General features: G+C 39.0%; 1 protein-coding gene across 1 annotated transcript in view; it reads left to right on the plus strand.

The window, feature by feature from the left end:
* The window catches only part of epha6 (eph receptor A6), a 241,189-nt gene that overhangs the window by 197,781 nt on the left and 19,040 nt on the right, over nt 1–24,368 (plus strand). Inside the window, exons 7-11 of the mRNA XM_061723794.1 lie at nt 718–880; nt 2,924–3,032; nt 15,914–15,984; nt 18,734–18,859; nt 19,566–19,751. Coding sequence (XP_061579778.1) covers nt 718–880; nt 2,924–3,032; nt 15,914–15,984; nt 18,734–18,859; nt 19,566–19,751 — 655 coding nt within the window. The remainder of the gene's footprint in view (nt 1–717; nt 881–2,923; nt 3,033–15,913; nt 15,985–18,733; nt 18,860–19,565; nt 19,752–24,368) is intronic.

A 24,368-nucleotide genomic window follows, 5' to 3' on the forward strand; every position in this document is an offset into this window, starting at 1 on the left:
AAATCAGCCTTTAACGTGATCTTACGGGATTTTACGGGATTTTACGGGACTTCTGGTCATCTGGCGCATAGACATATATAAAGGCTAGATGACTCGTCCGCGCTGCTGCGACGTCGTCACACGGCGGCCATCTTGCCACAGGAGAGCTCGCTCACTCATAACATTGAATGGTGCCTGTACTGCAAAACAACCTTAACTTGCTCAATTCTCAACAGATTTTCAAACAGTTTGGTTTGTTATGAAGGTCAGAGATGTAGTTATAACACTGCATACTTGTGAATAATTATAAACATTGAAAAACTTACTTTTATATGAAAATAACCAGAAACAGATAGCTATGACATGGTATTTATATTAAATCAATATTTCTATAGTATTCTTAGTAATATTTATATGTACATTATAACATACATATATTATTACCATATAACATGTATGTATATATATAGCCTACATACATGTTATATGGTAATAATATATATATGTATATATGTTATAATGTAAATTTACTTTTTTTAAAGTAACTAGTAATATGTAATGGATTACTTTTTTTGAGTAACTACCCCAACACTGAATATCACACTAAAGTAATGTAGCCTTTTTTCCCATACTCCTTCTGACTCTCACTGGTTTTTCCAACATCTACGCACCTTTTAAGACAAATAAACTGACTTGGTCTGTTATAAATTGATGACTGCTCTAATGTCTCTCCCACAGGAACATGAGCAGTTAAGTTACTCATCAACACGCACCAAGGCGCCCAGTGTGATTGTTTCTGGTTTAAATCCAGCAACCCGGTACGTCTTCAGCGTACGCACTCGCACAGCAAGTGGATACAGCTCCTACTCTCCAAAATATGAATTTCAAACTACAGGAGACTGTAAGTATCTCAGGAGGACTTCATCTGTGTCTGTTTAAACATTTGCACGTGTACCTTTGCTTAGACACACCACTTCTCTGTGCAATTCACCGTTGCATCAGTTCCACTTTATGTGTACTTGTAACTTATTTAGTATTTCGATGTATTTGCAAATTAAAAAACTCTTACACATACATCCTCATCTGCGAGATGGTGCAAGTCCTGGGCCAAAGTTGCAGATAAACCTTGACAGAGTGAATTTGGGACTGTGTCATACTGTTTATTTATTCATGATGACATTTATCTATTATTTAAAACTTGAAGATGAGACACCTTAATATTTAGTTTCCTAGGTTGGATTTTCAATCCATATTTATTCCATGCAATGTTTGTTTACTTAAAATGCTTTTAGGCTTAAATGTGGTTTACGGTTGACATAATTCCTTTATTTTAGTGTCTTATGTAACTGAGACATCTTTTTCTTTGCAATTGTATTTATAGATGTAGATAAAAAGACCTATAAATGTAGACTGTAATTCGTCTGTGATAACATGTAAACCAGTAAACCAGTTCAAACTGTTGAACATCATGGTAAAAGGTACAAAGATTTAATCCCTTAATTATGATATACAGCTAGAAGTCTTCCGAGGTTGAAGTGCAACCATAACATCTGGCTTCTCTGCTAAATTAATTTCATTTAACTTAAATCCTGAATGAATGCTTCAGTTACAATAACATTTGACACATTTTATCAAATTAACGGGGAAATGTGACCACCTGCCATCGCTGTTTGGTGCATCAGGGTTTTCACTGTTTGTTTTTGTGAGTTGTAGCTTTATTGCATACTCAATACAAAGGTCCAGCTGCCCTTTTATGTTGGGTCAGGTATTGTTGAAGGCTGATTTGGCTTCACAGTGGCCTTCTCCCTTCCAAAGCTGCAGAGCTTTGCTTTATCCAGAGATCAGAGGCTGCCTGGCCAAGCCTTTGTACAGCCGGGCCTTTTATCTGCAAGAGAAGGCAGATTTGGCTGCAGTCGCTCTCTCCTGTCTGCCTGTCAGTCACTGTCACTGCACCCGTTTTTCCAGCTGCCTGTGCATCTGTCACTCCCTTCACTCTCTTTCTACTCTTTTGTCTTTGTCTCTCGCCTCTCATCTGTTTCCCCGCCCGCCGCCTCCCCTCTCTTTCACTTGACAGATACAAACACGAATCAGTCTAACACATCTGTTTAGTAAGTGACGTGAACAGTGTGCGAAACTGAGAATTGTCATGTATCATCTGACCGCTTTCACGTTTAGTCACTTTCTCCCTGGGTGATCAGCAATGATTTATTTTTTCTATCCTGCAAAAGAAGTAAGCACTCATTTCTGACATCCCCCCCACACAGATACTGCACATGCACCTGGCTTTATACTTACTGTATACCCAATGACTGAAGCTTGATGGGGGGCATCAAGCTTCAGTCATTGGGTTCTCCACCACGCACTCTGGTCTCCAATTCATATTCATTAAGCATGAAATATTATAGAAATACGTTTGGTAATAGCAATCATCTTTCAATTATCTGGGATTCGTTAGCCTTGTGACAAGACACAGAAAGGAGAAAATCATGAATATCAAATGCCCAATTTAAGCAAATGATCATGGACTAAATCACAATTTCATGAATGAATAAAATTAATTAAACAGCAGGCAAATGAATCATTCCAGCACAAAAGCTGACAGGAATTTTCTACACTACAAAGAGCTGATCAGACACCTCTCAATAATATCTGCCCTCACAAGAGCTCATATGGTTAGTGTATGGTGCAATAATGAGGAGGAATATTAAAGATGATTTTGAATAAAAAAGTTTTCCTTTTCTTCTCACTTTTTTCTCCAACTCATCTTCTTTCTGCCCACTTCCTCCACTGTATTTGATTCTTACGTGCCAATTACATTAAACTTCTTAAACATTTCCATTATCCTCTGGTTCCAATTTTTTTCCCCTTTCTTCAATATTTTCTCTCCGCAACCCTAAACTTTCTCACCGTCACCCCAATTTCACCCATCCTGCACTTCCTTCAGCTTCAGACATTGCTTCTGATCAAGGCCAGGTGTTGGTCATCGTCACAGCAGCGGTTGGTGGCTTTACCCTCCTCGTCATCCTCAGCCTCTTCCTCCTCATCACTGGAAGGTAAGATCAATGCAGTTCTCTCAACTTAGTTTTTGCTGCTATGGTCTGATTACGACATGCGAACGCTGTCACTATTGATATCGACCTCAAAAAGTGTAGACTTTCTGACCCTTAAGAGCCTTTTTTGTCAGTTTTTTTGTTTAAGTATGTGTTTATTCTTTGTTATGTTGTGAGCGCTGAACAAAACATGCCACAGAATAAACAGTAAGAATAAAGAAGAATCAAAGTTTCTACATGGCTGTCCCAGTAGGACACACACAGCAGTGTTTACCTTGGCTTTGGCATCACTGCCGGTGTTCTGTGGTTATAGGAGGGACGCGGTGGGTTGGCGTGAGCAGGCTGTGGTTCTTCCTGATTGCACTGCAAATGGTTTGCTGACGGGTTAGTTATTCCACGTTGAGTGACAAAGTCTAGGTGGCCATTACTTCTCAAACCACTGAGGTTGAAAACCTGATGCTATTTTTCTAAGCAGCATCCTTATTTTTCTCATCAGTTGGCGTTGGTGTTTCATCTAGTGAGCCAGAAACCAGGCTGCGTGGTGGCTCTCCAGACAGTGTTACTCCTGTTAACAAATTTGGGTTTAGCTTTAGTCATAATTTAGTCACATAAACTCATTTTATTTTTAGTCAGTCAATCTAGTATCATGTGAATTTAGTCAGCAATTTTCTTGGGTCACTGTTCAACCCTTCATGAAATGAAGAAAGTAATTTTCTATGCATTTGGCTAACGACCAAACTAAAGCTCAGAATCACAAGGAAATGTTTTTTAGACTGAAAAACAATATTTCTTAATATTAAATTGAAATTGATTTAGATAATGTTTCATGTAACACACCTACATCAAACACTTCATCCTTTTGAGACGTTTCATAATTTCATAATTTTCATAATTCAAAAATAGAGTCAAATCACTTTTTTGGTATCAGTACACTATCAGGAACTGTGATCAATGTGAGTTTTTAGAGCTGATTTTTATGGGGTCTTTTGTGTTTGTGGTGTACCTGATGTCTCACCCAATGACAACGGGACACGGGCTCCAGCCAGCTCTCACGACCTTGAACAGGGTGAAGTGGATCTAGAAAAGAGATCGATAGATTCAAGTCGGCAGCACTTGAAAAGCTTCAGATATTGTTAGGTGGATGGATCACTCACCTCACAACCACAAGATGAGCAAATCAAACCTCAGCAGCAAATATGGGTTTATCATGTGAAGTCTGTCATATTTCACGTTTGGCCTCAGAACTGATGAAATCACAGAGCAGGAAGGAGTCCAGGAAGGTGTAATTGCAAGAAGATTCTCTGGGGGCTGCACCGTTAGTCCACCAGTCCTCAGCTGGCTGTTTCGCAGTTTCTACAAGCTCAGTTCCCTAACCTGAACCACAATCAAGACGACTGATCTGTATTGTGCCATTTTTTGCCAGCCTTCTTTTGGGGTACAAGAACCATTGATATTCTACTTGTAAGTTGGAGGAAGAAGTGCAGACCATTTACCATCCTTCATTCCAGTAGAAATAGTCGTCAGGTCAGAGCTTGCGTCTTCAAACCGTTATTTACCTGAACTGAACCGAACAGCACAGTGAAAACGTGACTTATGTGAACAACTGTGATCACAAGGCACACGGTTTCATGTGTGAGGGCTGCAAATTAAGTTGCTTCTCCTGCCTTGAGTGCTCTGACTGTCCGTAATACACGTAATAAACTTAATATACTACTATAAATATGAGGAACTTCACCATCAATGAGAGATCACCAGTGTGAATAATGTCCTCTCTGTTGTTTGTACAGAGATGGATTTGTATTCAATTATAAAAGAGAAATATGCCTCTTTAACAGCAGACACACGGATTAGTCATGGTAGGAAAAACCCCAGTGTAGTTATAACTCCAATCTATTTAATTTTGACTGTAGACATCATGTCCATCATACAAGTTTTATATTTCTTGCAGAACATTGTAAAAACGCAGTGTTACAGTTGGATTCAATAACTGCTAAGAGGCACAGTTTGGTTTGAGCTTTGCAAATACTTATTTTAAAAAAGGTGTTCAAATGTATGATGTCACATTTCTTTATTGTGACTTAAGATAATTACCATCCTCAACCCCAGAAATGTATCAGTTTGAAGAGACTAAACAGTTTGCTCCCATTATATTAATTTACATCACATCCATCGCACATTCAGAAAGGTAAATCACTTGTCTGTTCACACCTTCCAAACACCCAAGACTCATACACAGTTACACACAAACACCCCTTTTTGTGTTTGTGCATGTGGGAATACGCACCAGTGAAATCAGCCACACTTCACTTGCGTCATTAGTTATATAGTTTGGTGACTAAATAATGTGCCATTTCACTACGAACATGCTGAACAAAAATATACAGTGCTGCTCACAGACAGAAGTTGAAATACTCACCAGCACAACCCTATAATCTGTTTCACATAATATGCACACTTTTTTGTGTCTCTACAGTTAAGAGGAAATGTTCAGATGTAGAGAAAAATTCATCTATTTATGTCGCAAATCAAGACCGTAATGGAAATTTGTGGTGACCTTAAAAAACAAATGAGTAGGGGTCTAACAGCTGATGCTTTGTTGAGAAAGATACAGTAATACATGCAGGACCATTTGTGAATGTTAACTATACAATGAAATGAAAATAACTGCAGGAAAAAAGAAAACAGTATAATGTGTAAAATGGAACCTTCAATCCTATTACCGATCAGACCGTCCGCTGTGCTGCTGCTTTAAATGTTTCTCTTTTCCATTTCTGATACAGATTAAGTGTTACGGTGCAAATTATTCAACTAATACAGACGCCAAAAAAGTGTTCCAATTTACTTTTAAACCCATTTGAGAAATGTGAAGCAGACGTGGACGAGACAGTCATAGAAGCAATCAAAAGAGCTGTGTTAAAAGTCCCAAAAAACACAGTAAGCCCTAATTTTAGCAAAGTACTAAAATTACAGCACGGGGTCGCTACCATTATTCTCTACTTTTAATATGAGGAATATTCCACATCAGGCAGACACTCTGGGGTGATAATATTCCACCTCACATCACAGGAGAAAGACTTTCCCATTATCTCTGAGTAAATAGGAGAATCAGAGACATGCCACTCAGCCCTCTGAAAAGATCTAATCATGCAAAGTAAGTGAAAATACTGGCAAGGATGCTGAGGCGGAGTGACTATGAGGTTTAAAACATATTCTCTAAAGCTGCGCTGGAACAGCACAGTCAGGACCCGGCTCTGATGTGCCTGACTATTTAACATATGAATTCAGCGTACCTGATATTGTGAACTTGTGTTTCTACCACCTTCATGCTGTTCAGGAGAGAGTAGGTCAGCAAATAGATAAATAAAACAGTGAAGCCAATGGTGCCGTAGCATTAGCCCTTTATAGGAAATTCAGTGCAAAACTTCAGAAATAGGAATTTAGACATTTTAACCCCAGAGGGCCATTGGAGGTTATTACTATACCTTTTCACTGTTGTGATGGTATTTATTGTATGAATAGCAACTTTGTAGAAACCCAAATATATTCTTTAATGACCATGAAACAGGATTTATTTGATAATTTGTCCGCTATAAAGAGCTTACAGTCTCAAATTCCAGATGCAGTAGTTAAAACAAGTCTTTTAGGGTTTTGCATCAGCATAAATTGACCTTTTTTCCTGAATCCATCTAAAAATCAACAGAATTTTGTTGGGTTGTACTTTCTTTTTAAACTCTATCACATTTTGTCATATCTGCAGTACCTCTGCCCTGCGTGGGAGTGACTTTTACTCTCTTTGACTTTAAAAACAGCTTGAAATGCAGTTGAGCTGACTGAGACAGATGAGAGCTTTCAGTCAAATGGCTCTCATAGATGTGCAGGGAGGTTTTAAAACACAAATGGGGGTGTAAGAGGACCTGCTGTGTGAGAAGAGCTTAGCACCATCTGCCCTAAAGAGCATCAAAAATATACCTCTACTGCATGTTTGCATCCACTTGGGCTGAATTTGAATGATGAAGAAATGTTTGACATAAAGCTTTTTTGATTGCAGTGGTAAATCTTCTTGAACCCATCCTTTTACAGAGCTAAGGGTCATGATGAGGTTACAGGGGAGGGTGTGAGGGCTAGGGATGGGCGGTATGGACTAAAAAATGTATCACGATAATTTCTGGCATTTATCCTGATAACGATAAAAATGACGATAAAAAAATACCAATTCAACTCCATAACTATAAATCTATCTCGCTCTTAGATCCGCCATGTTTGTTACTCAACGGGAATTTATCTTTCTTTCTTTCTTTCTTTCTTTCTTTCTTTCTTTCTTTCTTTCTTTCTTTCTTTCTTTCTTTCTTTCTTTCTTTCATTTCCTTCCTTCCTTCCTTCCTTCCTTCCTTCTTTCCTCCTGCTCTCTCCTTCCTTCTTTCCTTCCTTCTTTTTTCCCTTCCTTCCTTCTTTCCTCCTGCCCTCTCCTTCGTTCTCCCCTTCCTCTTTTCTCCCTTCCTTCCTCCTTTCCTTGTTTTCTCCCTTCCTTCTCCCCTTTCCTTCCTTCCTTCCTTCCTTCCTTCCTTCCTTCCTTCCTTCCTTCCTTCCTTCTTTCCTCCTGCTCTCTCCTTCATTCTTCCCTTCCTCTTTTCTCCCTTCCTTCCTCCTTTCCTTGTTTTCTCCCTTCCTTCTCCCCTTTCCTTCCTTCCCTCCTTCCTTCCTTCCTTCCTTCCTTCCTTCCTTCCTTCCTTCCTTCCTTCCTTCTTTCCTCCTGCTCTCTCCTTCATTCTTCCCTTCCTCTTTTCTCCCTTCCTTCCTCCTTTCCTTGTTTTCTCCCTTCCTTCTCCCCTTTCCTTCCCTCCTTCCCTCCTTCCTTCCTTCCTTCCTTCCTTCCTTCCTTCCTTCTTTCCTTCCTTCTTTCCTCCTGCTCTCTCCTTCCTTCTTCCCTTCCTCTTTTCTCCCTTCCTTCCTTCTTTCCTTGTTTTTTCCCTTCCTTCTCCCTTTCCTTTCTTCCTTCGTTCCTCCTGCTCTCTACTTCCTACTTCCCTTCCTCTTTTCTTCCTTCCTTCCTTCCTTCCTTCCTTCCTTCCTTCCTTCCTTCCTTCCTTCCTTCACATATGTTGTGCGTGGATTTAATGCAGAACCATAATTCAGGCTTTACACAAAAACATCATCAACGGGAATTTATCGTTTTTACCGCAAGATGACAAATTCTTATCGTGAGGAATTTTTTTGACGGTATATCGTGAACGGTAAAATATCGCCCATTCCTAGTGAGGGCAAGGGAGGACTTACTCTGATGCTCCTCATTAGGTTGTTGTCCTGAGCTGCGTGGGTGAGAGATCATGTGGAATATCTGTATCTGAAGACGTACTGTAACAGCACTCGACAGGCCACAGACCAGGGGAAGAAGCCAAAGTCTTTGTGTCTGATAGGTGTCTTTGTGTCTGCGTACGAGGCCTCTGTACTGAATGACAGCAGTGAGACAGAGGGAAAGGCTGATAAAGCGGATCAGAGGATAGGACTGCAAGAGACTGATAAAGGCACGTGCCACAATTTCTTTAATGAGCAGCTTGAACCCATCAGCAGAGGTCAACAGTTGCTTTCCAAATCCCCTTCTTGTCCTCTCTGCCAGTGCGACTCGCCATGTTATCGGCTCTGTCCATCAGTGTCCAGGAGCACACACAGACTTCGCTTAGCCAAAGCTCAGCCTGGCAACCTGTGGCCCATGGCTCTCTGACACCTGCTCTAATATGGCAACCCGGATTATGTTAAGTCCTCAAAGAGAAGGATAGCTCATACAGGATCACATGAACAGACAGATTCACACAAGTAGGCGTGTGTATTTTTATCTCAAACTTTCCCACTCACACCTGGCACAGCCCTCCTCAGTTAGACACTTTTTGTTTACAGATTAGTTTGTGAGCCAGCACTCTACTCACGCTCTTGTATGAGACAGGATGTTGGTTTCCTGCATTATTCATGCAGATGCCAATCAAACTAGATATGAACAGAGGACATCTTGTAAGGGAAAAAAAGAAGAAATCCTGGGTATATTTCATGCACCGTTTGTCAGACTTCTGAGCTATGCAGATTTTCCATTTGCAAACTATTTAACTTTGAGTTGTTATGTGATTGTTTTCAAAAGGATATGAACCGGTTTTTGGGTGACAAGGGAGCATTGTTGCTCATATTCAGGTGTGCATGAATACGATGCAGACCTTTAAGTATTTCAGAGTACTCCGTGCATATTAAGTTTTGCAAAACTGAAGTGAGGTGGATTTTTCAAAAGCACCATTATGTAATCGACTTAAATCAAATGCTTCATTATTGTCCCCAAACAGCTGCAGGCCATATAAAAAAGGAGATTAATTAAAAAATATAGATGCCTCTTTTAGACAGATTCACGATGTGAGTCATGACTTGAATAGGCCCAGGCTGTTCAAACACCAGTCACTAGATAGGAATGCTGAATTAACAGAAGAAACAGCTGGTGGGGTATTCGACCACTCGAATATCATGTTTTCATTTATCCATCTGTCTGTCTCATACTGGCTCCACAAACCCTGGGCTTCACGGAACCTTTCAGAAAGTTAAGCTTTGTCTTGTGCTTCAGATAGACTGGCAGGTTGTTGATTGATATTTGTATGATGACTTTTTCTCCAATATTGTGTATTGGTGAATTGAAAATGAAAAACTAGAATCATTTTCAGGAGCATTGCTCATGAAGCCGGCCTTCTCTTCTGGATTTTTTGGATTTGTGTCTCTCAAAAAATACATCAAGCCTATCAGTGACCCTTCGAGCTCCCAATTCCAAAAAAGTATTTTCTATCAACTTTTTGAAGAACACAACCCGAAAGTTTCATTTCGACTCATATCCACATACGCTTTACTTTTGAACCCAAAGGTTATGTCCAACTTGCATACAGGAAATAGAAGCTTGCTGAAACTGCATTTTATGTTTAGACAGTCGGAGTTGTCTGTTATGTGTGCGCTGCAGAATGATCCAGTATGAATGTTAGTCATGGGGATTTATCAGGATTTATTCAAATATGTTTGCTGCACAGGTCGCACATGTTTGAACTGTAAAAGCAAACACATAAATTAACTGAGTAGAAGAGGCTTAAAAGTTTCCAGAAAACTGCAGAGTTGGTAAATCGATTTAGCACAGATGATCTCTTTCACAGATAGATAGATAGATAGATAGATAGATAGATAGATAGATAGATAGATAGATAGATAGATAGATAGATAGATAGATAGATAGATAGATAGATAGATAGATAGATAGATAGATAGATAGATAGATAGATAGATAGATAGATAGATAGATAGATAGATAGATAGATAGATAGATAGATAGATAGATAGATAGATAGATAGATAGATAGATAGATATGGAGTTTATGTGGGAATAGTCTAAGCCTAATGATGTCAGGAAAACCAAAAACAGTAAAAGCAAGTCCAGTTGCTTTCAAACAATGTCCTAATAAAGCTCTTTTGTTCCTGCTGTTCTCCGTCTTTCCAAATTCAACTGAACTTCTTGTGTTACAAATTAACAACTGCCAATATTGTGGATTATTTGAAGGTTTGGAGCTGGGGCAGATCCCCTGGGAATGCTCAAAACATGTATAATTGACAGTAATGACTGCACAGCCGATTGATGCACAAGCTTGAAAGAATGCGTATGCTGATTAGCTCATTATAACACTGAAGGTAATAATCAGCATTTAATAGCAGTTTTTGTTTTAGCACAAACCACACACATAGAAGTCAAAAGTCCACTTCTGGTCTCTGTTCTTAAATTCTTCAAACTTAATCTCCCGGCAGCAGAAACTATCTCCGCTCTGAATGGCTGTCCAGGGTTGGAGGGGAGGCAAGCCCGTCCGCAGCACCGATGCTGAAGTGCCACTTTCTGTGTCTTTCCTGTCTCCAGCCTTTGCTGGCCTTCATTTAAAGCATGCCTGTGGTGGTTTGCTGTGTTTCTCTCATTTTCAACAAATGAAACGACTAATATCAACAATGAGTTAATCCTATTAAGTGTTGCCTGTATGTTTAATAGGGACAGCATAGTTGTGTTCCTGTTTGAACTGTTAGCTCATAGCCTGAAACTTCCAAGTTCAAATCCCAGCTCCAACCTTTCTGTGTACGGTTTGCATGTGCTTCTGTATCTCCACGCATCAGTTTTCTCCTTTTTATCCTCCCACGACCCAAAAGCATACAAAAAATGTGACTGATGGACTGGCAGCCTGTCCAGATTGTCTTCCTCCTCTGGCATGGGTTCCAGTATGGTCACAATTAAGTGTGGTCTATTCATTTGTTTATTTATTTCTTATTTAATCAGCATATGGTCCCTGTGTAAACATAGGAAGCAAGCAGTACAATTCTATAGTTTATCTACTAAATGATGAAATATGAGAAAATGTATTAGGAGATCCACTTCAGGGAGCAAGCGTCCCTTATGCACATGGTCATTAATTAAGCTCTCTACTGCAAAATACTTTTTTTAAATTAATCAGCAATACACCTTCTGAGAGAATGCACCTCTCCTTCCTTATACCATTATTTTTCACCTCACTGCACTTTTTCAACAGATCCACCTCCACTTCTCACACCCCAGATGGTTCAATAAAACCTGCCGTGTTCAAATGAAGTCATTACACAACAAATTGGTACCCATGTTTGGATTTTTTTTTTAAATAGGGGAAAAAAGGCTTTTATTATTGAGACAGATGTTTTGGCCCAACAGATGACTTGACCTGGCTGAAAGACATTTTTTATCAAACCATACTTGACATTTAAACAATGAAGATTAATTGTGTACATTTAATCAAAATATTGAAATTTGGATGAACTAAAACTTAACTAGAGTAGTTGAGCAATCACTCATTGGAACCTGGATTCTGCTGCTTAAATGTGAAGCTTCTGTACATTTCAAAAGATTAATATTCAGAAGGATTAACATCACTCTGACAACGTGACTGCAGGACAGACAACTAGAAATGACAATTTCATGGATTCCTTTAAGACCTGGAGTGACTGTTTTGCAGTAATACTGAATATAGGAAAGGAGCTTCTCACTTTTCATGTCACTGCAAAAAAGGGCAATTATTGTGAACTTTTTTAACTAATATCAGTTTTGCTGTACCCTCTCATGTAACTCACGTAAATGTTAGCAAAGTGCCACTGTGTCACGGTAAGGGAGATGGTGGTGTGGAAGTAGGACCCAAATGTAAGAGAGGAGGCATCAGGAATAGTTGAAAAAAGTTATTTATTTTTTTACAAAAAGCGGTGCTAGGAAGGGATTCCATGAATATAAACCAAAAGGAACTCAATTCAAAACAGAACTCAGGACAACCCAAAAAAGAACAGTAACCCACACACGAAGGCTAAATGTGGAAAAACCCAAGGAAACTGGACGGAGTACATCAGTGCAGACCAACAGGGAGGGAGGGAAAGCCGAGACAAAATACACTCACAGGACTGATGAGACACAGATGCAACAATCAGGGCAGATGGGAACAAGGGAAGTCAAATTTACAGCTAAACACAAGGATAGACTTTTAAAATAAAACGTGAACAAATATAAACCCAAAACCATGACACATGGAATCATTTGTGGGTTTTAAAAAGCAAATAGCACATAACGAGATATGAGTTATTTATGCACCACCTTCTCAAGGTCCCGCTGCAGTATTGACTTGGACCTCGGCCACTGCAACACACTGATTCCTTTTTTGTGTGTTGTTAACTTACTGAAGATGTGGTACTGAAATAGGGTCTTTCAGGGTGACAATGATCCGAAGCATGATCATTGTTGCATTGAAAGAACCAATTTCAACTGAGTTTTAACTGTTGGACATATGATCTGAGGTTTGCCTTAAGAATAGTGTAATATGCAAATGGTTTCATATTTGGCTCAATGACTGCCCGATGCCCAGGCTGCTCTTTTGGCTGCAAAAAGAAAAATCTAAATCATCACTTTTCCACCAACATGCAGAATAATTTGTATATGGTTTAGTTTTTTTTTTTTTTTTTTTGTTTTTTTTTATGACGTCATGATCCCTGAGCAAGCACCAGGCAACTGTGGAAAGGAAAAACTTTAACTTTAACTTTAACTGGGAGAAACCTCTAGCAGAACCAGACTCGGGAAGGGCAGCCATCTGCAGCCTCAACCGGTTGGAGGTGAGAGGACAGGAAAAAGGAGAGAACAGCAACAACAGATCAGGAACACCTGTTGGGAAGGAGGGGAAAAGGTTAATAAGAACAACAATGATGGAAAGGTGGATCATGGGAGGTCCCCCGGCAGTCTAGACCCATAGCAGCAAAACCAAGGGATGTTTTTAGGACACCTGAGCCATCCCTCACTATAAGCCTTATCAAAAAGGAACGTTGTAAGCTTAATCTTAACGGTAGAGAGGCTGTCTGCTTCCCTAACACAAACAGGCTGCTGGGTCCACAGGAGAGGGATCTATTAACTGAAGGCTCTAACTCCCATTCTACTGTTAGAAACTCCAGTAACTACAATAAACCTGCCGTCTGACAGCAAAGTGCTCTGCTTTAAAGATATGAAACTATGAGCTCTTTAAGATATGATGGCGCTTGGTCATTAAGAGCTTTATATGTGAGGAGAAGGATTTTAAATTCCACTCTGGATTTTATTAGTGGCCAATGAAGAGAAGCTAAAATTAAGGGAATAATGATCTCTCCTGTTAGTTCTTGCCATACTTGAGTCAGATCTGTTCTAAAACCCTCGCCATTGTTTACCCTCAGTCTCCACAGGTTATTGTAATGTTGGTGCCAGATTGTGGCATTTTATTTTGAAAATTCCCCGGTTCATCTAAGCCAGTCTTATGTCTGACTTTCTACCAGCTCCACCTGCTGTGTGTAAATTGGCACAGTCCAGTGCAAATATGACTCAATGCTTATTTCTAGCGGAGCAGACCATACGGAGGCATCTAAGTGTCCGTATGGTCTGTAATTCACTCGATTTTCAAATCAGTATATGCTTTTTTTACCGTAACTTTTAGCCTTTAGACTTGAGTTCTGCATTACTTGACTGTTATGTTTAACACAATTGTTTGTTTTATACAAAAAGCAGCAGTGTCACTCAATAGTGTACATGGCAGGGCTCTGGGGAGAAAGCCACTGGTTTGCTGTGATAACTGGTTTGCTGTGATAACACTGTAGCCCAAAGCATTTTGTTTAATATCATATGGACAAATGAAATAACTTTACAGATTAAACAGATTGAACCAAAATACACATGTTTGATTTAAATGAAGAATGTCCTATTTGCATTAGAACAAGAAAAAAACAACATTACATTTTAGCATAAGAACTCAAAGAATTCCCAAACTTTATCAAAAATGTTGGCACAAACAAGACAAGCTTTTGTTGTCATTTATTTTCCTGCAGATGCATCCCTTAATACTTACTTTTTGACTGTTCCATTTATGGATTTTATTCCTGTTCATATGCAGAACTTGCTGCAAAGATGACGTAGAAAGGATATTTTGGGTCATGATCATTTTTAATTTCAGAGTAATATCCCAGCAACTACTAGCCTTTTACGGTCTTTTATAGATGCTGTGATCTAATCTCTGGGATTTTCAGACTTTCCTGGCAGCTTCTTATTATTTGTTGTTGGCTTTTTCTCAGATGGTCAGTGCCTAAATAAACATTTCTAATTCTCACCCAGAGAGCTGTTTTAGATATATTTTGACTCATTGTATGTTAAAAAAAAAAAAAAAAAAAAAACAGTTCAGTCTCTTTGTGAGTGCTCCTTTTATATGAGAATTAATCAGCAATCATGATGCATCTACATGCTTCTTTCTTTCACTGAATGAAAAAATAATGACTGTGGGTGTCCAGTCATATCTGTTTATCGCAGACAGGCTAATGTCCTTATAATCATTTTTCTTCCAACATAAGCTTAAGTGGTTAGCATTTTAGTCTAATGGAGTTGTTAGTGGTACAAGCATCGCTTTGGATGTTTCATTGCAGCATCTACACCAGAGAAATTGTGAAATTATCTTGTTATATGGTAATGTGCTTTTGTGAAAATCTAGCTTAATTGTCTCTGAAGTATTCATATTCTGCTGCCTCTGTCACTCCTGCCACCTAGTTCATACCCAACTTGCTTTCTGTCTTATTTTATTGTCTTTCTCCACATTTTTGTTTCCCAAAGTAACACATTTTATGTGTGAGCTTGTTAAAGTACCACCTCTTATTTGCATGTGCGTGTTTGATCGCACATAAAAAAAAAACTTGATAAGACACAAATGAATTACTAACAGTTACCTTGATGAATATCTTTCACGATAGGATTGTTTTTTATCAATGCTTTTTATAGAGCATTAGCATACAGAACAGGGTTTTGTAAGCTGTATTCCCAAGTCAAGTTTGATTATATGTTTGAATTTAAGTCCATTGGATTAGTTAAGTAGGCTAGATGTGTGTTTTGAAATGGCCTGCTGAAAAATGTACAATGCTAACAATTCCTCTGACAAATATGTTGTTGTTTAGAGGCTCCAGCTTCGCGCAAAACAAGACTATGAAACCCTGAAAAGAAGACGTTTGTGTTTGTCCTCCTTCACAGGAATAGTAGTTGTTACTCTGACATGTCATGTTACATTTTAACATTCACATGAGTTCTCACTGATATCAAAAAAAAAAGAGAATATTGCCATTATTGTGGTTTTCCTGCTTGTTACCCACAGCCAAGGACCACAAGTTAGCATTTCTCTTGCCAGGCGTTTTCATGGCAATCCTCATTTATTGGTCTAGGGTAATTCATGTATTTCTTCCCCACTGTAAAACTCCATATAAAGCTATTTATTGCACATCTGACGGTTAGATTAATTCAGTTGTTTCCTCCGTGTGTTTAAATCTTTGTTTACCAGGTGTCAGTGGTACTTCAAGGCCAAGATGAACTCGGAGGACAAAAGACGGACGAGTTACCAGAATGGACACGGTAAATCAATTAGCCTGCCTCTCTTTTTTTGTTGTTTTGGATGTTTGCTCTCATTGTGTTTAGAAGTAGAAGACTTCTGCCTGGTGAGTTTAATGTTTTATAATGCAGTTTTTTTTCAGTAATGCTAATCCAAAGACTTGCCCCCTTCCCATAGCTAGTGTTAAAAATCTGTAAGAAGGAAATACTTTTGTACAAATTTATAGCTAACAAAAAGTGAGACATCAGACAAATGACAAAGTAAATTTAGCTCCGTTGCTTCTTCATCCGTTCCTGCTCAGTTACCATCAGCTTTAAACTGATGTGTTTCACAACTTCATTATTTTTGTTTTCTTCTTACTAAACTCGGGACGTCTCTGCCTTCCCGAGCTGCCTACTTCTCCGCTGCTCTTTCATTCCTGGAATGAGAAAAAACACAAAACTTAAATGAGTGTGTGGTAGAAGAAAAAAAAAACAAAAAGATGTTTGAAAGTGAGCAGAAAGAAAGAGACGGGTGCAAGGTAAGGTGAGGGAAAATTGCAAGCAGAGACAAGGAGAGAGAAATGAGGATGAGGGCGAATGGGTTGAAAGGCAATAGAGGGGAGGACAAAGAGAAATGAGGAATGTTTTACGAGGACAGTCGGGTTTGAGGCCAGAGAGCAAGAAGTGGAATAGGTGATGAAAAAATATATATCAAATATGGTTTTCAAGGTGCCACAAAGGTTTCAGATACATCCATCTTCTATACCTGCTTAATCCTGTACAGGGTCACGGGGGTCTGCTGGAGCCTATTCCAGCTCATTACAGGTGAAAGGCAGGGGTACAACCTGGACAGGTCCCCAGTCTATCACAAACAACCACACACACACACACACACACACACACACACACACCTGCAGGCAATTTAGAATCATCAATCAACCCAACCCAGAGAAAACCCACGCGAGCTTGAGAAGAACATGCAGACTCCTGCCGGGCCCGGGAGTCAAACCAGGAACCTTCTTGCTGTGATGCAACAGTGCTCACCACTAAACCACCGTGCTGCCTTTCAGATACAAGAAGGGCTGAGGCTTCAGATGATGCATAGGTTTCGGCTACATGAGATTAAAATACACCTTGTGAGCGAGCATATGTGCGTTGGTGTATTGGCTGTGTTCTGCATCAGAGTGTGATGCTGAGCAGAAGCACTGAGAGGAGAGCGGCCTCCTCTGGGGTTTTGCTTCATTTATCACAGACAGCCGATGGTTGCTTTTTCTTCTTTTCCCCTCTTGTTTTAATTTTGTGATACTGTATTGATCTGTGAAGGAGAACAACAACTTCTGCCTCCCCCCTCCCCCACCGATGGCGTCAACACCGAAGTGCCAGCAGCCCTTTTACAGATTCACCAACTTGCTGAAATACACTTCAGCTGGGTGGTTGGCTGGAAAAACTTGTCCCAAGTTAAAAGACTGTCTCAGCATCGGGGTGCTGCCCTGCTGCCTTTCAGCAAAAGACCTGCACTTTGCTGGAGAAAAGCTATTGAGCAGCGTAACTCATTGCCTCCAGGTTCACAATCAATAGCAGTGGAGTAGTATGCCTTTCTGTGTCAGAAAACATTTGTCTAAAGGGTGACCAAATCCTTTTTCACTGTTGTGTAACTTTAAATTAGAAACAAATTGGAGCAATAATGAAAATGTAGATTTAAAATTCACCTTGAATTTTATGAACCCATGGTATATTTTTCTAGTTAACATCATTTAATATATTTGAATTTTTTTTTTTTTTTCAGTTATGGAGAATGTTCCATAACTATCTGCCAACGAGACTATTTAGTGCTAGTGAGTAGATGAAAGCAGTACAGATTTGTGACAAAAGTAGCATCCATGAAAGGCAGAGTCCTTTAGGAGCATCTGTCAATGCATGAGAAAATTATTTTAATGTTTAAAGCAATATTCCTCAAATAAAGAGTTGTATATTTCTGAACAGTGGATGATATAATTAAAGAATTTAATTGAAAGAATCAAAGAATTTCAGTGCATAAAGGGGACGGACACAAACCTGAGCTGGATGCCCGTGATCTCTGATGCCTCAGATGGGACTGTGTCAAGAACCGATGGTTCTTAATAGTTGATATTATTTAACTTGGGGAAAGGTTTACTTTTGTGAAGCATGACAATATGGAACTATATCCTTTAAAAAAGAAAAAAAAAACATGGATTACGTTAACCCCATCTTGAGGCAATGAAGCAACATCTTTGAGCTTGGATATCTGGATGGTCATCACACTGGTGTTTTGTGGTCAGACAAATCAGTGCTCCACATCTTTTTTGGAGGTAATGAACACTGTGTGTTCGGAGCCAAAGACAAAAAGGATCATCTAGAGTCTAGACTGTTATCAGCAGCAAACCCGAAAGCGATGTGGAGTTGTGTCAGGGGCCTCAGCAAAGGTCGTTTACACTTCTGCAACAACAGCATTAATGCAGAAAAGGACATTAGTGGTAAAAGGATTTTTTCAAATGTGTTGGAGGCATAAAATGCAAAAACTGATTTACAGTAACAAATGAAGAGAATCTGACAAAGAGAAAAGAACCTGAATTATCTTGGGTCCTCTGCAAGCAAAAATAAGTAAATTGAGTAGCAGCTGCAATGTTTTGTTTTTGTTTTGCATTTTCAGTCATCATGACATTTTTTTTTGAGTGGTAAATAAAACTTATGATCCCAGAGGTGATGAAAACAAGATTTTCATACGTTGAATCTCCGACACTCTGCTTCATTAGTTTCTCTGTGTTCACAGTCCCGTTCCCAGGGATAAAGACGTATGTGGACCCTGACACGTATGAGGACCCCACGCAGGCCGTCCACGAGTTCACCAAGGAAATTGACCCATCCAGGATCCGTATTGAGAGAGTGATCGGAGCCGGTACACACAAACACACACCTGCATCCACTGCTACACAATCATCCACTCGTGTGTCACTAGCACGAAGTCTGCCTGTGAGCAGGAGAGTATCATTTAATATCGGCCATGATGACAAGATCTTTAAATGCGCACATGAGATGATCCATTTTCATTGCATTCATATGACTGCTGTGACACCCCTCTGCTCTATTGTATCCACAGAAGTGCATGCTTTTTTCCCAATTTCTCAGTGTTGCATTGCCATTTTCTCATTCCAAAGAGTTGGAATATTAAAACTGTAATAGCTCCAGAGAACAAAAGTTAGAATGTTACAATATATATTTTTAATAAAGAGCTAGAAAAACATTTTTTAGGAAGTTTAACTAATCACAGCATGGATTATGATGCTGGAGTTTAGATAAGAACTGCAGCACTGCCCTCAGGTGGTAAGCTGCGCTACCTGCTGATTGTCAAGAGTTGATAAGACTTCTAGCCTTTCCTGTGTATGTGTGTGTGGCCTATGCTCCCCTTGTGAGTGGAAAAAACAGCAAATCCACATTACATCAGTCAATACATTTTGACAAGGAGAATGATTTATGTGTTACAATAATGTTCGACTAAAGATGAGGATTATGCAAGCAGCTCTTATGATTAGAGAAGTGTTGAGAAAAAAGAATAGAATTATAAACAATGTCATGTTAAAGTGTATGTGGGGGGGGGTTTTCAGGTGAATTTGGTGAGGTGTGCAGCGGTCGCCTGAGAACACCGGGGAAAAAGGAGATTGCTGTGGCAATAAAAACACTGAAAGGAGGCTATGTGGAGCGCCAGCGCCGGGACTTCTTGCGCGAGGCGTCTATTATGGGCCAGTTTGATCACCCCAACATTATCAGGCTGGAGGGAGTCGTTACAAAAAGTAAGACAGCTCATGGGAAACGTTTGATTCTACTGATTTTGAAGATGTGGATCTAAGCAAATTGTTGCTAACCAACAAATGTTTGTGATTATATCTTATATGTATTTCAATGATGTTTTACAGCCGTTTCATTGCCATGGTATGTCACTGGTATATCACTGATGGGAAAATGTGTCTAAATCTACATTTTTACAAGCAGGTGACTCTACTAATGATTAAATGTCAAAAATGGCATTTAATAGAGAATAACTGTGAACGACAACGCTCTGATTTCTGCCACTAACAACCTCACTGGCACCATAAAAAACAGTCCTGCACCTTCCCATGCTGAAAGAAGAAATAATAACCCATCACTATATATCTTTGGATCAATAAATTCTCCAAGCAAGTTAGTTGCATGGTCCCAGAGACTGCTTAAAAGCAAGATAATAATGTAACTGTAGCAGTTCATTACTGTTGTTGTTTTTTTAATAGAGGTTTAATTTTTCCCCCTACATTTGAAATGACTTTACAGTGTTTATTCACATGGTCTTGTCTTTAAGTCATTTTTTTGTGCATTTGTGTTTGCGTGTGAGTTGCCAGAATGCATAGTTTGTGCATGAGATAAAGAGAGAAAGTGGGTTCTTCTTAACGAGCTCTGTTTTACGGGGCTCACCCAGTGCAACATATGGTTGTATTTACAGGCAGTGTATAAAGTGAGACATCACTGTGAATATAAATGGGTCCCCTGGAGACTCCCGGCTCCTCCTGAATGCAGATAGAGAACACTCCTCAGCCCTGACCCTGCAGCTGAAGTCTCTAGTGATCAGGGCTTTTAAAGGCCAATACTACCATTGTTGCATTAAATCTGATGCCTACTGATACGTAGCGTTAGTACATTTAACTGTAGTTTGAATGGTCCATCATATTGGAAGTGAAAGCAAAGACGATGCAGAGCAAAACAAAAAAACAATCCTATCATGCATCAATGATAGAGAGGATTTCTTTGGTTCTGATGGCAAGAGAACAAATTGGTTGCAACTGGCTGCAATGAAAAGACATGTAAAGGCTGTTTATCTTTGAAGAGTAACTTTTGCCTCTCTAGCATTAACATAAGGTCTGCTCCTTTTTTAGGATTTTTCTATATTTTCTTTTTAAATAATCATAAACCTTTAGGTTAAGGACCATTAATAAAAACAAACAACCAAAAAAAACAAGTGTTCTTTAGAGATAGAACTAAAATTTGTACAAAATGCCTTTGAACACTGCGAAATGTAGTGATCTAATAGGATTATAAGCACCTTTAAAGTCTGGGAAGTTTATGGATTTTTTCCTCATTTTGTTACATGGAAGTCAGAACATGCACATCTAAATCAACCTATTGGCAACAGTCTAGCTAAGAATTAAACCATAGTTTCAGGGGAATCCAAGTATACAGGTATACGATTGAGTGAGGTGCGTTCAACTCCGCGATGCTAGGTGACGCCACAGGTACTTTTGTGTTGACGTTTCGTCCAGTTAATTCTTTGTCGTTCGTCTTCTTCTCCTACTGTGTTGATATTCTGGCTTTCGCGTGGTCTAAGCGTGGGTTGCGTATACATGCTGGAATAACTCAAATTAGGGCTGCATTATCCAGCGCTAATAGCTCGATCTCAAGAGCTTCAGTTTGGCCCAGCTAAGGTGTATACTGTACACGGCTTTTAAAAATGTGTTATCGGTCGGATTAAGGCAACAATTCTTCCCAAAATCTAACTCACCTGCAGCTGTGAGTGACTGTGAGTAAATGTATATATATTACTAAGAATACGGCTAAAAATGAACCACTGTTTCTTGGATTAACGTCCTGTGATTTATGATATTTTCCTAAACCTAAATGGATAGATTAATCGCCCAAATCTAAGCCATCAGCTATTGAAAACGACAGTATGAAAGCAATACAAAAACTCTGGCTAATAAGAAGTGCAAGACCAGTTCTTGTGCATTTTTGGTGTTTTGTATAAGTATTTGATATAGGTCCTGTGACCTATCTCAAACCCAAAAGATTATTTTTATAGGCCTAACCAAGTAGTTTTGTTACTCAAATCTAAATTAGTAGCTACTGAAAATCACTGTAAGTCTAAGACAATAATGCAATATTTGGGGCAAAGTCTTGTAACTTATATAAAGTCAAAGTTAAATTGATTTATGTAGCACATTTAAAAACAACAAACAACAATAACTTATAGTTAAACATATTTAAGAAACAATGAAATTGATAGCAGTAAAATCAAATATTTGTTTGTGTGTCATGCTATAAGGAGAATTAAAAGCCAAAGAGAAGAATTGTGTTTTTAACAGTGACTTGGGCCAAAGTCCAAAGTCGGCATACATGAAAAGGCAAGCCATTTCAAAGCTTTGGGTCCGCCAACACAAAATCTCAATCACCTGGAAGCAACCTGCTGGTTGACTGCTTGTTACCTGTAGGAGGGAAAAGCTTGATTTTTACCACGCCACTTATGTGTTTGTCTAATATAAGACAGCTGTCAAAAAACACATCCAGGTTTCTGATGGCAGAGCAACCACATGAGGCCGAAAGACAAAGAACATCAGCAGAACTGCAGACAACATCAGTTTTTCCAAACTAAATTACCTTTGCCTTCTTTTCAGAAAGTAAAGTTTCATCTGAGTTTTTTGAGACATTGACACAGTCTAACAAAGGCTTTTGTGATGTGTAGTGACCTAATGGGTATATATATAAAACAATAATAAGCGTTCTAAATATAGACTCCCGCAAGCAATATATACAATGAAAACACCATGGGGCCCAAAATAGAGTCTTGAGGAACCCCATAATTCAAGGGAGCTGAAGAAGGGCATTCAGCAATGTGAACAGAAAAGGTTTTCTCACTTTAAAACTGTACCTTTGAGGCCAACTAACTTTTCAAATCTTAACAGCAAAATATTGTGATCCACCATATCCACCATCAACCACTTCAGACGGGTCTAAAAGCACCAAAACAGCAGCTGACTGCAGAGTTGACTGTTAAAAAGTCCTTAAAAACTTGAAAGAGCAGTGTCTGTGCTGTGATGTGATACCACCACTTGTTCCATTTGACAGGAAAGCAGTTCTATAGAAAACAATAAAGCCAGGCCATAATTTTATACAACCTTTATTTCACAAATTTAGACACATTTATTAGTAAGCAGAAAAAATAAAAATAAAGAAGCACAGTCAAAGTGCAGCCATACTAAATGTGCCTTTTAAAAAATACTTCTGTGTTGCATTGCATTTTTTTAGGTTTCATAATGTTCATGTGGATGCTGCCATGGTTAAGTGCTTCCCATAACTGCCTATCCAATACACCACACACGCACTCAAACATGATACACTATCCACATCAAATCATAAAATCAAAAGTCATTTGCGTTTGGCAGCAGGACATCAGACTGCATTTATTCTGGGTATCCTCTCACTGCCTGCCTTCTGAGTTTGTCTTTTCTTCATTCTTCATCTATCACTTCCGCCATCTGTTGTTGTTCTTCAGAGACTAATTATGGAGACTATTGTGCTGTGACTGACTGCTATACCTGCCCTGAAAAACAAAAAAAAACAAAAAAAAACAGGTGACACATTGGGTTCTGGTAAACAGGTGCGTTTGTTTTTGTTCAGCCGCTGCTCCGCATAACTATATACTGTTTCCAGACCTCGCTAATTAGCTCAGCAAAGTCAAGCTTGATCGAATAATTTCCTGTCTGTATGAGTGGAAAGTATGAACAGATTTAAAGATGCGGTGAAAGGCTTTTGCGGATTAAAACAAAACATCACTGTGCCTCTTTTGTTCCAAGAAAGTGATAGATAGCTAAAGGACAGAGCCTTTCTCATCCGTCATGTTGAATCTTGTATCTTCTTTTCTCCGCTGGCAGGTGTGTAGGTGTGTTTTGTTTTTTTTCATTTAATTTAAAAAAAGTCAACAATCTTAGGCTATTACACTTAATGTATATTAGCCCATTAATTCAAAAAGTCCTTTCCAAAGAAAATAATCACATGCTCTGCAGCCAACATAAATTAAAGGACACCAGTAAGGGATGCATCACTGCCAATCTACTGGAACAGTGAAATGTTGTTCCAGTGAGCGTGCTTGCACCATCTGTTTTTATAATTATGTTGTGTTTTGGACAGCACCAGATGTTTCCTATTAAAAACATTCAAAAATCTTGCTTTCAATTGGTCAAAGAAGACGTGAGTAAGTTAACCCATGAAGCATTTACAAAAAAAATAAATACATTCTCTTGCTTTTTTTTAATCTTTGGTCTAAATTTTCCATCCTCAGCTGACACATTAAAAAGAAAAAAAAACATATTCCATCTCTTTATATTTGTATGATTTACAATCATTCAGGGGGAAAGGGTAGCCATACACACTCAATATTCAAAATCCCTGCCAGCTCATAGTTCAGGATCTCCAGTTAACCTAATATGCAAGAGAAAATGAATTGAGGCAGAAGGACAGCATTCATAGGACCTTCCATGTTAACGAGTACAGCAAAGTGAACCCATTCAAATCTTGTAAATCCCAGTGAGAAGTAAGTATTGGCTAATCAGTCTAATAACACACACGTAGTTTTACTTTTATGTCCTTATTAAACTGCAGCTTGGAAA

The sequence above is a fragment of the Cololabis saira genome, chromosome 6, assembly GCF_033807715.1.
Source record: "Cololabis saira isolate AMF1-May2022 chromosome 6, fColSai1.1, whole genome shotgun sequence".
NCBI lineage: Eukaryota > Metazoa > Chordata > Actinopteri > Beloniformes > Belonidae > Cololabis > Cololabis saira.